The sequence below is a fragment of the Juglans regia genome, chromosome 2 (assembly GCF_001411555.2).
Source record: "Juglans regia cultivar Chandler chromosome 2, Walnut 2.0, whole genome shotgun sequence".
NCBI classification, from domain to species: domain Eukaryota; kingdom Viridiplantae; phylum Streptophyta; class Magnoliopsida; order Fagales; family Juglandaceae; genus Juglans; species Juglans regia.
The window spans coordinates 7,619,614-7,634,677 of NC_049902.1; the positions used below are offsets into that span (position 1 = coordinate 7,619,614).

Below are 15,064 nucleotides of genomic sequence, written 5' to 3' on the forward strand. Positions count from 1 at the left end.
CGAGCCAAAACCATCAGGTCCCAGCGAGCTCTCTTTCGGGATAGACTTCAGCGCATCATAAATCTTAGCCTCAGACGGCGCCCTACTAAGAGCCACATTATTATCCTCAGAGATCGAACACTGAATAAGCGAAGAAAGATCCACTTGTTCAACATTAGAATGAGTAGAAAGAAATTGTTGAAAATAATTTAAAGCCCTATTATGAACCTGTTCCGACGACTCCAAAATGTTACCATTCTCAAGTTGCATGTAAGAAATGATCTTATTTTTCCTCCGTTGATTAACCACCGCATGGAAAACTTTTGTATTCTAATCCCCTTCTGTAAGCCACTTCTTTTTAGCCAATTGAGCAAGTCTGGTTTCTTCCCTTTGTTCCCAGATATCCAATTCAAGTTTAGTAACCAAAAAATCAGTTTCAACGTCCTGATCGTGGCCACCTTGAAGACGACTTTCTAAAACCTCCAATTTCTCTTCTAACTCTTTAATATTCTGCCCAACATGCCCAAAGACTTGTTGATTCCAAGGTCGGGGCGCTATCTTTGTTTTCTCTTGCTTTTTCGCTAAACGTAAAAGATCCAATGCCGGAGAAGGTTCCTTCCAAACGTCTTCCACACAAGTTTTAAAATCCGCATGAGTAGTCCACATATTTTGGAAGCGAAAAGGATGAGGCCCATAGCTAACCACATGTTTTTTGAAGGAAATGAGCATAGGACAGTGATCCGAAGTCTTCTTTTTAAGATATTCAAAGAAAGCTGAAGGATACTGATTGGTGAATTGGATATTGACAAGGGCTCTATCCAGTCTAGCCCAACTCCTCGTTTGACCCTCGTGGCCATTGCACCACGATAGCCGACATCCCACTACCTGGAGATCCAATAATCCACAATAGTCAAGGCAATTATTAAAATCATCCATAGAAGAAATTGGCCGTGGGTTACCACCAACCCTCTCACTATCATCACGAATAATATTAAAATCCCCTACAACAATCCAAGGGGATTCATTATCAACCACACTCGCTAAATTCTGCCATAAACCTCTACGTTCCATACTAATACACTTCGCGTAGATAAAAGAAACTAAGATCTTGTCTACACCCATCCGAAACCACCCAGAGATGGACTGATTCATTTTAGATAGCACCTCCCAATCACAATTTCCACTCCAAAAAAATCTATATTTTGCCCGCTTCTTTTGCATTGCTACAAAAATTCGGTAACCCCAACAAACATGCCAAAAGATGCATTTTATCAATTGCAGCAAAAGGCTCCAAAATACCAGCAATATCAACTCCATACTTTTTAACAAAACTTTTTAATCTACTTTTGGAACTACCTATCCGCGTAGATTCCACACTAAACATTTATGAATCATAAATTAAGTTTAGAGGGTCGGGATAATACCCGTTGTGACTGTCTCACCAAATGTCTCCTTGCTTCTGATATGTGACTTGGCTGGTTACTCTCAGAATCCGAACTATAGTGTTTGTTTCGAACCAGAGGTTCCGAAGCAACTTCTTCTTCATTATCTGAAAATAAAACTTGTATGTCCTTCCCCACGACGACAACATTTCTGGGCACTACGTTAGCCCTTTATTCTAGTTCTAGTAGTTCTAAAATAAGAAATGTTTAGTCCCCCTAAAAAAAAGGTCCTTCCCCCATTGGCAACAATTCCACCATCAGACTCCCTATATCACACCGCTATACACTACCCCTCTTACAAGTCTAGGTGTAAAACTTGTCTCTTGCAATATTGGCCCATTGCCTTCCGAATCCACATCAACAGCACCTTCCTTCGACGTTAACGTCTGACCCTCAACCACAACCATGAAATTTTGTTATGTCTGCTACTACATCAACAACTCTGTATCCGGTTTCTCTGAACTCCCCTCCCCAAGCAAAACCAAAGCAGTTTCCTTTATGGATGGTTCTTCTGTATCCTGCCCAGAATTAGTCAAAACCAGATCGTCCATCACCTTATCTTTTTCCCCTCCTTTTCCCCTATTTTTCCTTCCTCACTAGCTTTTCCATCCTCTGTTATTTTTCCATCTTCACTAGATTTTCCTTTCCACACTTGATGGAACTTTTTCTGAACATGGCCACCTACTCCCCCCACCATACGCCAATTCTCTCCCAACCTACAAACTACTTTCGTATGCCCTTGTTAGCAACACTTGGTGCAATAAAATCCAATATTTTCATAACGTGCCTCCTGCCATATGGTTCTATTTGCCAAAACGACAATCGAGAAACCTTGAACAAGTTCCTCCTTTAAATCCACCTCCACACACATTCGTGCACCCGTTGCCCTCGTTTTATTGATTGTTGCATTGTCTGTGCCCAAGTACCGGCCAAATCTTGTGGCTAAGATTTGTAAACAATCAGCTCTATACATGTGTAGAAGCAAACCAGGTAAGAAAATTCATTGGGGTGCCAGCGAAGGTTCTACATGCAGATCAACTCCTCGGTCCATTTGAATAGTCAGAAAACACACCCATCAATAACACGACCCTCGCGCGCCCAGGCATGCACAAAATCACCCTCAGACTGCATCTGGATAAGTAGGTGAAAATCATCCATAAAACTTATGATCGGCACCTCCATCAAACCCTGAGACTTAATCACGTTCATCCGTATCTTATCAATGGATGGCCTATAGCGTGAAAACTTTACTACCAGAGCATACCGAAAATCATTTGCTGCTTTTGACATTTCAAAATCCGTGGAAACGAATCCTGGTTCACCATTCACGTCCACTGGATACCGCATGTGAAGTTTGAACGAAACCGTCTCCAGCCTCCTAACTGCTTGCGCAAAGGTCTTCTTTCCCTTATCACCCTGATTAGATCCCCCTGGCAGCGTCGAAGCCACGGTGGGGGTGAGGGCGCCACCATGGGCGAGCCCTAGTGTTGAAAACGAAAAAGATACGTAAAAGGAAGTTCCGAGAATTTCGGAGCTCATGCATAAAAACTCGCAACCCTCTGCCTGCCACCTCGAAGGGGCTGCAAGGTTATCTCCTACAATGCAATGACATTCATGTTTCAATGGACGAGTCTACGTGGCACTAATTTATTGGTGGGCTGCTTTTTGGTAGATGACAGACCGACTGGTTATAAGATTATCTCTTTTTTGTATACAATTTTATGATGTATGATTACGATTTTTTATATAACCACGTACAAAAAACACATATTATCTATATTTATATATATCACACACTTTGTCAATCGCTCCCAAATGCCAAATACTAATTATGCCCCTTAAATTTACTATTAAAACTCGCCAAATACTAATTATGCCCCTTAAATTTACTATTAAAACTCGCCAAATACTAATTATGCCCCTTAAATTTACTATTAAAACTCATTGTCCTGCGTGTTGCATATGACTCTTGATGGACATATCTTTAATGATACCAAGACTCGTTCAGACAATCAATAAGTGATGTGATGTCTTGTGTCGGGCTTAACGATATGAAATGATTCAAGTTATTCAACCAGACAAAAGGGTAAAGCAAGTGAAATCCAGAGTCATCAACGATAAAAATACAAACATTTGAACGTAATTAGATGGAAAAATGCTTTTGTCCACATAATTGACTTCTTTTGAACAAGAAGAGATCAAGGAGATCATGTGCCTTTCCTCATTTACATATCCTCTTCATTGATCACACACACCTCTCAGAGGGTGTGCCCTTGATCATACAACTCATATATTTCAAATTAAATCTTATTTTAAAATTAAATCTTATTGAAAATCCAATATCGTCATGTTAGCTGCATAAAGTGTATATATATCTTTTATATTAATTTATAAATATAATTTTTCTTCATATTCATATAATAATCCCTTTGCCATGTGTTGTTCTCCAATTGGATCACTAATAATTGGAGCTTTGTCATATAGGGGATATAACAAAAATATCGTTGATGAGTTTTTGGCCTTTCGGTCTTTGACTTGGTTTTTGTTTTTGTTTGAATAGGAAACTTATTTCAAATCAATATTTTTTTAATTAGATGTAAATAAGAGAAGAAAATATCAAAACAAGATATTTAATCTAGAAATTTAGAATATATAAAGTATCGACATTTTAAATTGACTCGATTTATAACGAAAATGCTCCAATATTATATATCATGAAATATACAAGTTTAAAATATATTAAAATTGGTAATCTTCCAATTATCATTTTTTTTTTTTTGCCCCCTAAACAAGTTAATAACATTTTTGCCATATTTATGTATGAGTAGTGCCACACGTATGCACAACTTTATATATAATGGGTAATGCTACTCATCATCTCAATTCTCATTGTCTCATGATGTGGTATTAAATGATTGAAAATTATTTATTATATTTTATTTATAATATATAATCTAATAACACATCATAAAATGACGAGAGCATGATAAAAAAATAAATGATTTCATGTAGAATATTATACGTATTGAATAGCAACCACATTTCATTGTATTTTTTTTCAAATTTTAAAATTTAGATTTTTTTACCATTTTCAATAACGGACACATCAACATGTATGATTGTAAATAAAATTATAAATATAGATATCATTTTCCTTCACATATATATTCCAGTATTTTGATCATTTTGCTTTAAAATTTAAAAACGACAAGTTGTTTTTCACAATTTTAATTTTTTTTTTTTTATCAAGATTGGTCCCCTCACGAAAACTTTTAGTCAAACTGGTTCTTCTAAACTTTAATCCTAATCTTCTGGTCTCCTCACAATTAATATCTATCTGTTTTTTTTGGATATCTTTTTCCAGTTTCTAGAATCTATACATCATTTGTACAAAACTTATCAAAAAGTCTTATATGGCTTGCTTGGCTTTAATTATGGAAACCAACTTGGCATAGTCTTATATTCTTGTGAAAGTAAAATTGGTTGAACTGGTTTTCCTTGTTTGCAAGAGAGATTAGAGATATTCCTTCATTCTATTCTGTCCAAAAATTTCGAAAAAAACAAAAAGTTGCGGATAAATTTTAAAAAAGAAATTAAAAAAAAAATTATTGAGAACAGTAGGCGTGTGATCGAGTTTATAAATTGATTTGTAAATTTGTACTATTCTGGAGAAAAAAAAAATAAAGGAAAATAAACAAAGACGTCTACAGTGAATTTACACGCTTTCAAACTGGCACTTTCATGCCAGTTTCCTACCCCAAGACTTTTCTTGATGCGTTTTACGTGTTTCTGCCCCATGCTTTGCCCAGTCTTCCTTTGAAACCGTCCCCTCTCTATATCTCTCTCTCATATAATGCCTTTGTTTTGTGCAACTCTCCATTCTTGCAGGATTGTCTCCTTCATTTGGTGGAATTTCTGAGGTACCCAGATTGAGATTGTGTTGCCCACTAATTATAATGATTCGTTTTTTGTTAAAATGATGGATTCCGTTTCTGGGTTTTGATGGGTTTTTCTCTAATTTTCATTTTTCTCTTGGCGTTTCTTGTTTTCTTTATCATACGCTCAATACTATTTCCATTTGCTCGCCTATTGCAAGTCTCTCAGGTTATAATTATTGCAAGTCTCTCAGGTTATAATATAAAAAACCATGTTCCCTTTTCTGGTAATGCGTTTCTGGGTTTGTCCTTGAACTTTCATTTCTAAGATTTAGATTTTTTGTTATGTTTTACATGGGTCGCACGTTTTTATTTTTGTTTTTTGTTTTTTGGTGATCCCTTCTTTAGTTGGTGAGGAAGGGATGAAAGTAAAAAGAAAACAATGTTTTTTTTAATGTTTTATGGCTGATAGAGAATAAAAGTCATGTCGACTAAGTCAAATCGCCGCCTTAGGTTCATCTTAGACAAGGTTTTGGTTCCTTAGTTCTCAAATGATGAATAACCTCATATTCAAGAATTTTCCTGCATTCTGTTTCCGATCTAGCAGTGTATACGAGTATGTTTATTATTTAAGTTTATGATTTGTTTACACAAACGATAGTACAGTTTTTGATTGATTTTTTTTCCCTTTTGCTCTGTTTATTTTCATGTCAGACTATCCCGCAGAATTTTTATTTTTAAAAAACAACTAGTAGAAAACTACGATAACTTTTCTTGATTCCTTTGGTCATATCATGTGTTGCTTTTGGAATTTTGGATATGCCGTATTAGTCAATTACTTCTAAGATCTACCGGCCTGCTTCGGGTTATGATTTTTATTCCCTCTTTTCATGGTGCTTATTTACACCATAAATAGACTTGATTTTATTGCTCGTGTTTATTTATTTATTTTCCCTCTTTGAATCTTGAGTTCTGGTGGCTTTGGGTTATTCTTTGAAGTTTTTTTTCTTATCATTGGCTTGTTTTCATTCTCGAGTACTGTATATTTTGATACGAAATGCTCTTTGTATTTAGCTTGTTGGCTTTCAGTTGTTGCTTGTTGCAACCAGTGGCGAGCTCACATATTTGTCCTTGTTTCTTTCTGCAGAATCATTGTTGATCACTCTACAGTTCGGTAGTATTGTGGTTTCATTTGCAAGATCGTTTACGCCAAAAAAAAAATTCTGACTGAAGTCTGCATATTTATCACTGCAAAATGTTTGGTTTAAAGAAATCTCCCGTGAAGATTGCAAAACATAACTCAGTTGATCCTGGATATGCTGTTCATTCTAGCTCAAACCCTTTGTACCATGATGATGAGTTAAATAATAAGCAAAAACACAATTCCTCGAGGAGGACTTCTTCTGAGCCTTCCCTAATGACACCAAACTTTGGCACCAACCCTTTTGATGATGATGAGCGGCAAACAACCTCCTCTTCTTCATCTTCTTATGCACTTACTTCAGCAGCAAGAAACAAGTACAAGAATGATTTCCACGACTCAGGTGGATTAGACAATCAATCTGTGCAAGAGCTGGAGAACTATGCTGTTTACAAGGCTGAGGAGAATACGAAGGCTGTCAACAGCTGCCTGAAGATAGCTGAGGAAATAAGAGAGGATGCTACCAATACTTTGGTCACCTTGCACCACCAGGGTGAGCAAATTACCCGGACCCACATGGTCGCTACTGACATTGATCAGAATCTCAGCAGGGTATTGCTCTTATTCCTCAAATCAGAATATATACTTTAAGGAATTAGTTTATCTAATAACACAAATCAAACTTAAAGTTTTCTTATTCTGCCTAGTTTTCTTTGCCTTATCGTTTGTGCTTCATCTGCACTAACTTGAACTTTATGGGCTTTTACATGATATCTTAAAGTCCTCATGTGTAAATTTCTAATATTTGTCTGTTTTTCTGTTGAATATACATGGATGTCTTTGATATTGTATACATGTGCATATACAATCTTTTTTCTTGGTATGTTGGTAGTCATTAATTTAGGATATCGACTGCATGATTTATAAACTTGATTAGGAATGGTCCTGAATTGGGGAAATAATTTTTATTTTTATGAATTTTGATCCTGCTTTCTAGCTTGAAAACCAAAGGAGTCGTGTCTTTATATGATGACATACATAATACAATAAAATAAGAGTATTGCTATTCTAAGGCCTCTACCCCACACACTTCTTCCATGGTATAATTTGTGGAAGATAAATTTTAAAATTTGAATCTTACAAATGAAATCTTACCCTTTAAGTGATCTGGATGGTGTACTTTACACACCGGCTTGTGAACAGAATAACTCAAAAAATAGACCATGCGTTTTGGTTGCACCACTCTTATCCAATAAATTTAATATATTACAATTCCCTGAGCTTTCTAATTGTTGTCACGTGGGTGGAAAACTAGATGAGTACCACCAATCTTAACTTGGTGCTTTGCCAACTCTATCACCAAAATTGTATAACCACCCTGTTATTATTACCATGACTAATCCACTGCTGCACTGTCTACCTGCATCACCATCCCTCCTCAGCTGCCACCACCATCTCATTGTGCTCATTCATTTTGCCTTCCCCCATAAGCAGTGTGTGGAATGGTCTCAAAAAAATATTCTATGCATTAGGAATCAAGGTAATATATTACCAAGAAGCATACTACTTATAGCTTGATAGAGTTGTACTTCTCATGATAAGAGATGGAGTAGGTGATATTTTGAATTTCTAATATAGTTATCGAATATCACCTGCCAAGTTTATATTATATTATTATTAATATTCTTGTATGTATGTCATGCTTCTAGGAGATGTATAATTTCATTCTTTGTCATTCTTTGTTTGAGCCATTACCTCTCTCTCTCTCTCTCTCTCTCTCTCTCTCTCTCTCTCTCTCTCTCTCTCCTGTGTGTGTGTGAGAGAGAGAGAGAGAGAGAGATCACTTGCTGGATTTGAGTTTCATAATTGGCATTACGTTTTGTATCCTGTTTGTTTCTGTTGTACCCTTGTTTGACTAAGGTATATCATCAATGCTTCATTTTGTTGGAGTTTCTTGTCTGATTATTTTTCCATCTTCCTGGAATTGCTGAAGTAGAAACAAAAAGTATTGTTAATTAACAAATAATTACTGTGAAATAAGGAGAAAATCAATTGTAAATGTCAAGATAGATGACTTGTAGGCTCAAATTTCTTTGTGGTATATTTTTTCTGGAGTCTTGATGTAGGAAATATTGCTTCCTTTGGCATTGCAATCCTCTGATGACAAATACAGCCCTCTCAATTTATTCTGTTGGCATTTGGGTTTTTTGGATTGACTGAATTGGAAAAAAAAAAAAATTAATTGAATTTTTTTTTTTTTTTTTCAGGGTGAGAAGCTTCTTGGAAGTCTTGGAGGCATGTTCTCTAAGACATGGAAGCCAAAGAAGACACGCCCAGTTAGAGGCCCTGTTTTCAGAGGAGGTCAGCTTTCTTTCTGTTCTATACCTTTCATGACTCATTTGTGATGCCCACCCCCCTTTCTCAAATATCAAAGATTATATTGGTTTTGGTATTGGTTTTGGAAAATGAGAAACGAAGACTGGCCATGACTGAACTATGTGGGCCTTGCAACATTATTCGCACTTTCCCTTCTGTTTTTATTCTTTTGTTTTGTTTCTTCAGATGTGATTTACTTGGTTATGCAGATGATTCATCCAGGAGAAAGGGTAGCCACTTGGAGCAGAAGGAAAGGTTAGGATTGAATCCAGTCAAGGGACGGTCAAACACACCAAATTCACTTGCTGAACCCACAAGTGCACTTCAGAAAGTTGATGTATGTGTATCTTTCCATTAATTAAGCACCAATGACTGTTTTTTTAACAAAGCATGAGTTGAAAAACAAAATAGAGCAAAGCATGAAAAACATAGCTCCATTTTGTTAGACGTACGCAAAGAAGCCAACCAAAGAGTAATACGAAATCAAAGCAGATTTATCGTGTAGGTCTTGATGGGATTTTGAGGGCTCATCAGTTTGGTGTAGTTTCAGTTCGTTCACCATAAAATAGGAAACCAGCCTATTAAAGCAACATCTATGTATTCTTTTCATAAACATCAAACATATATACTTGACAGGGGTTTCATTATTGGTATGTCAATTGACAAACACAATCACGTAAGCAATACTAATGGGTGACATAACTGTTTCAACATAGTTGGCTCAGGTAAAGAAAGATGGAAGAATTGAATATTTGGTTGGTTATTTGTTCAATTCCTAATTTAACTCAAACCATGACATTATGAAACGAACTGACCCAACCCCAGTTTGGTTTCAATTTTCTTCTTCTTTTATCGTTTTATTTTGCTCTGGTTCAATTTGATTCCTGGCCAACCTCAGTTTGGTTGTAGATTCTCCCACAAACCCAACTAAAGCAAACTATGCTAATATTAATGCTTTGTTTGCTTGCTTTATGATTTTTTTCCCTTCCTGTACTCCCCCCCCCCCCTCCCCCCCCTCTCAAACTCTGGCAGTTCTTTTTTCAAGAGAAAGAAATAAAAGAAAGAGTCCTTTTTCTTTCGTTTGTGATTTTTGTTCTTGGATTGGGAAATTCTGCCCCCAAAATCTGTTGGCTTCTGTATATTAAAGTTTCTTGTGGTATTAGTGGTCGCTTTCCAGCGCAATTTGTATCTGTCCCTCAATCTCATCATTTCTTCTACAGATGGAACATTCAAAGCAAGATGATGCACTGTCTGATCTGAGCAATCTACTGGGAGAGCTGAAGGAAATGGCTATTGACATGGGCTCTGAAATTGAGAGGTCAGTTGTGTTGTCAATTGCATGGAAGTAGAACTTCCTTTATCAATTCAATGTTTTGCCATTTCGGTTAAAACACCCCCCCCCCCCCTCCCCCGGCGTTCCCCCTTTCCCCCTTTTCTTTTTCCTCTTCTTTAAACAAAGTGAGGGTGCCAAAGTGTTGAAACTGTCAACTTATCTCTTGATCACCTGTCGTGTAAAAGATCTAACTACATTACTCATGATAATTACAGCCAGAACAAGGCTCTGGATCCTTTCAATGATGATGTCGATGTGTTGGGCAGACGGGTGGATGGTGCAAATCAACGTGCTCGTCGTTTACTTGGAAAGTAGAGTGCAGATTCATAACAATCGCAGCTGATACTTCCAACACTCTCCTCTCCAATACCCAATCACTGCTGTCGATTTGTGGACATATGAATTAGACGACCTTTGGTGCATTTGGTGTTTTCATGTATTTTTGTCACAGTTGAGAGTATAGCTATGATTATGTACTATGATCTTATGGGGGTTGAACTCTGTCTACATCTTTTGCAATTTAACTTCTTATGCTTTGTTGCTAAAAAAAAACAGAAAAGAAGTGCTTATAGATTTTTGCTGTGTAGGAAAAATGGCATTTTTAAAGGTAGAATCTTGGTGGGATTATGGCCAGGAAACGAAAGAAAGAAAAAGAAAAAACTACCCCCAGAATCCTGCCACTAAAAGTCAACCAGAAACAGAATCATAACCAGCATAAAAGAAACAATTTTTCTTTCGAAGATAGCCAAGGAACACTTGGTGTTAACCTCCCATTCACTACATTTACGGGCAACATCAGACTGTGTGTGTGTGTGTGTGTGTGTTTTTTTTTAATTATTGTTATTATTATTAAATCAAGCAAGCACAATATTCATAGAGTAAAAGGTTCATATTGCATAGAGGGTCGATCATTTCCACCATCTATCAAGAGAATACATCTAGGCAGGCAGGTTTGGAGGGTGGGATGAGATATGAAATTCTCATATCATCTCATCATTACACCTTTTTTAAATCTCCATACAAAATATAATAAACAATTCAACTTTTTCAAATCTCAATTCAAAATTTTCAAATTCCAACATAATAATAATATTAAAACATAATATTTTAAAATTTCAAACAAAACATAAAATTCTCATCTCACTCCCCAAACTTGCCGATACTACAGCCAATAATAAGATTGGTCACAGCCCATTATACAATTAAATGCCTGCATCGAACTTTCCAATGATCAAATGATTTCAATCCAAGATGTCCTCAATGATCGGTTAAATTTGCCAATTTGTTGTGATGTCAGCATGTTTGATGTTAGTTGTGACCAGGAGAGCATCTCCTTGTAAAATGATTAATTTGAGATGAGGAGAATTTGCAAGTTGTACTACTTTTAGTGCTACAGTAGCTTTACCTACACCTGGATTAGTGGATTGGTTTATTCAAGTTGTTGTTATCATGAATGATTTTTTTTTTTTTTTTTTTTGGGGGGAAATCCCTATGCTTGTTTGTATTATCGATAAAACTTTGCAAGAAAAAAGGCTAATTTTTTCAAATTTTAGGCACCACCTCCTGTAATGGGTGGTGTCCCCGGGGGGGGGGGATTGGCCATGCTAACAGGCCGGAATCTACTAAACAACCTACATTTTTCATCAAAACCACAAACCTATCCCTAAAATCCACAGATCCATTATCTAACAACAAATTTAAAAATTTACGAAGATAGATCCAAAAAAATAGCAACCTTATGCTCTGACTAGACCATAGTGTGGTTGTGGGACAAAAAACTACGGTCACGACTAGCCATGGGTCTTCTCAAACCCAAGGTCATTTGTAGACTCAGATTCACAGCCACGACTTCTACCTATTACAAGGTTGGGGCGGCAAAGGAGGAAGTGAAGAACATAAGAAGAGAGAATGGGAGGTAGAAGTCGAATGGAGGGAAAGAGAGAAGAGAGGAGACCAAGCGATTTAGGGTTTTGTTATTTTCCCTTATACATTACTAAAGTAAAATACCAGAACAACGTCGTTTTATAAAAAAAAAATGTTAATATATATAGGGCCATGCCAAACGAGGGAAACCTTGGGCAGCTTGGGCCTCGCCCATCGTGAAGTTGAATTAGCTCCTACACTTTCTAGAATATACAATGTCTTTCATGTCTCCATGTTACAAAAATATGTATCTGATTCTTTGTACATATTGCATTATGTACGAATGCAAATCCAAAAAGATTTATCATATGAAGAGACCCCAATTCAAATTGTGGATTTCAAAGAGCAAGTGTTACACTCCAAAATAATAAGATTTGTAAAAGTTCTTTGGAGAAATCAAACTTTACGATAAGCATCAGGGGAACATGAGGATGAAATGCAAGCGAAATACCCTCAGTTGTTTTCTATGGATAATATATCAAATTTCAGAGATGAAATTTCTTGAAGGAGGTAAGATTGTAATAACCCAAGCCCATAAGCCCAGCCCAACCACTTTTTTCTTTTATTTTCCCCCCACCCTTTCTCCTTACTTCCCGTAAGTCCCCCTGGCCCCCCTGCGACCGCCAGGCGCGCCATATAAATATATATATATATATATCTCACCCGTATCTCTCTCTCTCTATCTCTCTAACCCTCCATGTATATATATATATATTATTTGTTTTACTCTCTCTCTTTTTCTCTCTCTCCCTAAACAGTACATATATTTTTCTCTCTCTTTGTGTAACCTCCACCCACAATCACTACTACTAGTTGTTTCATCATCATCAACGACAATATTAGATAAATTCTTAACCTTCATACATAGTATATTTAATGAATTTTGAATATAAAATTTGGTGTTGTGAATTGTTGAGAATATACCTAGTTGATTAGGTTGTTAGGGTGTATTAAAGATGAATTTAATATTCAAGTGCTAGTGGTGGTTATTAGCTAGAATTAATCCCCAAGTGTATGTTACTGTTATATGGTTAAATATAGACCTTATTGAAATAATAAGGGAATAGAGGCCGGTGTACGTGCTGTCCAGTAGCGTATTTTCAACCTAGAAATTTGGAGTTCATAATTTTGGAGGATAATCTTTTAGGACAAGTTTAAATTCATATTATTAAGGTTGAGTAAAATTTTAGTGTAAAAGTTGACGGACTATAATTACTTTGAAATAGGTTCCGAGTGACCATCAGCAAAGGAATATCTTGACTATTTTAACTAAAACAAGAGGTAAATGGCTCTTTAATAGGTTTTTAATAAAAGAATTGTTGGTTTTGTTTGGAATGTGCACTTGGGTATTATATTTCAAACTTGTGTAAACTTTGGATTTGTGCACATTTTTCTGTTATTTTGGTTCTGCTTGTGGGATTTGTGCAAATTTTGTGATGGTTAGAATGTTTGAAAAATGTTATGTGGCTTGTTAAATTTGAAAGTTAAATGTGAGCATGCTATTTATTCTTGAGCCCATGATATGAATGTCTTTGTGACAAGTTTGACGTCCCTCGCAGCGTAATGTCTTCGTGGCATGATATCTTTGTGGTATATTGATGTCCTCGCGGCATGATGTCTTCGTGGCATGATATCTTTGTGGTATGTTGGTGATTTTCCTATTATCATGTGGCCTTGAATATAATATTTGGCTGAATATATTAGTTGAGATAAAATTGTATTGCTCACATTACTTTATTAGAAATTTATTCACTCTCTTATAGTTAAGAACATTGCCAACTCCCACACCCCTATTAAATTGCTACTTATTGAGCACGTGGCAACTCATTACTTCAATTCACATATTTTTTAGAGTTGTAAAAAGTTCATTCTTTTAAAGTGATATCTTTTGAGCCAAAGATTTCAGAGTGAACTCGGGTTAGTTACTTGAGGTTGGAAGTTTTAGGACTTGATAGTTTTGTTGCTTGAAGATGGTTTTGGTTGTACAAAGCGTTTTCTTATAATCATATTTAGTTACTTTACAGTTTTTGTTAGAGTATCTGAATTGTAATTATTTAGAATTTAATGACTCTAGCCGAACTTGTCAATGGATTTTTTAGGATTATTGTATTATAGTTGTGAAAAGTTTGGAGATTGTGTCTTTGATATATATTTATAAACAGTGAGATAATTTTGAAAATATAGGCAAAACTCTGTCCGTTTATGGTTTTGGGTTTGAAGATGAATTTAATATTCAAGTGTAAGTGGTGGGTATTAGCTAGAATTTAATATTCAATACACTTTGCCATATAACATTTTTCAAACATTCTAACCATTACAAAATTTGTACAAATCCCACAAGTAAAGCCAAAATAGCATATAAGAATATACACAAATCTAAAGTTTACACAAGTTTGAAATATAATACCCAAGTGCACCATTTCAAACAAAATTAACGGTTCTTTTACTAAAAACCCATTAAAGAGCCACTTACATCGATTACTAATAAAAAATAATCTCACGAGATTCCTTCGATACATTTCAAGTTCTTCAGCTAATATTTGAAAAATTAACTATTATAATTGTTATATATTTGTTTGAGCCCTACTTTCCACCCCTTGCTTTTAGACCTTTTTACGAGAGTAAAAAGATTAATGTTAGGGTTACAAATACTTTTACAACAAAACGCTTATAAGTTGACACGGTAATGTAATGCAAAACTACCACATAACAACTAAATTAATGTGACAATCCATGTTACTCAAATGTCACGGTAGCATTAAATATATATTAGTAAGAATATATCTAAAATGTATTTAAAAAATGCCAGAAGCTATATCACTATCTCCTTGTTACTCCCATTCTATTGAGGTGGTGGTGCTTACCCTTAGAGCAATCATTGTCATAAAAGATTAGAATTTATGAGTTATTAAACGCTATCATGCTTGCAAGTGGGAGTAATGGTTGTAGAATAAAGGTCAAGTTTTTAATATTACACATTTAAAAAATAATATGA

The 15,064-nt window shown here is 35.7% G+C and overlaps 2 protein-coding genes across 3 annotated transcripts; one reads left to right on the forward strand and one right to left on the reverse strand.

The window, feature by feature from the left end:
- Positions 1-309: 309 nt before the first annotated feature.
- Positions 310-1,131, reverse strand: LOC109021225. The gene has a single exon (XM_035687652.1). It carries the CDS (start codon positions 1,129-1,131, stop codon positions 310-312), a length of 822 nt encoding a protein of 273 aa, XP_035543545.1.
- Positions 1,132-5,095: 3,964 nt separating this feature from the next.
- On the forward strand, positions 5,096-10,719 carry LOC109021228 (SNAP25 homologous protein SNAP33-like). 2 transcript variants are annotated; one of them, XM_019003825.2, is made up of 6 exons: positions 5,096-5,341; positions 6,444-7,049; positions 8,705-8,798; positions 9,023-9,150; positions 10,034-10,131; positions 10,362-10,719. In XM_019003825.2, the coding sequence occupies exons 2-6, from the start codon at positions 6,552-6,554 to the stop codon at positions 10,459-10,461; spliced, it is 918 nt and encodes a 305-aa protein (XP_018859370.1). In that variant the 5' UTR covers positions 5,096-5,341; positions 6,444-6,551; the 3' UTR covers positions 10,462-10,719. The 2 variants fall into 2 exon arrangements, with proteins under 2 accessions (XP_018859370.1, XP_035543472.1); XM_035687579.1 differs by lacking the exon at positions 5,096-5,341 and adding an exon at positions 5,808-5,912.
- Positions 10,720-15,064: the final 4,345 nt, after the last annotated feature.

What these genes read in the sequence shown, in the direction of transcription:
- LOC109021225 (XM_035687652.1), bottom strand. Translation starts at nt 1,131, where the DNA reads ATGAATCAGTCCATCTCTGGGTGGTTTCGGATGGGTGTAGACAAGATC.
- LOC109021228 (XM_019003825.2), top strand. Translation starts at nt 6,552, where the DNA reads ATGTTTGGTTTAAAGAAATCTCCCGTGAAGATTGCAAAACATAACTCA. An exon ending in AGGCCCTGTTTTCAGAGGAG is followed by an intron (nt 8,799 to 9,022) that starts GTCAGCTTTCTT and finishes TTGGTTATGCAG; the next exon opens with ATGATTCATCCAGGAGAAAG. An exon ending in ATGGGCTCTGAAATTGAGAG is followed by an intron (nt 10,132 to 10,361) that starts GTCAGTTGTGTT and finishes TGATAATTACAG; the next exon opens with CCAGAACAAGGCTCTGGATC.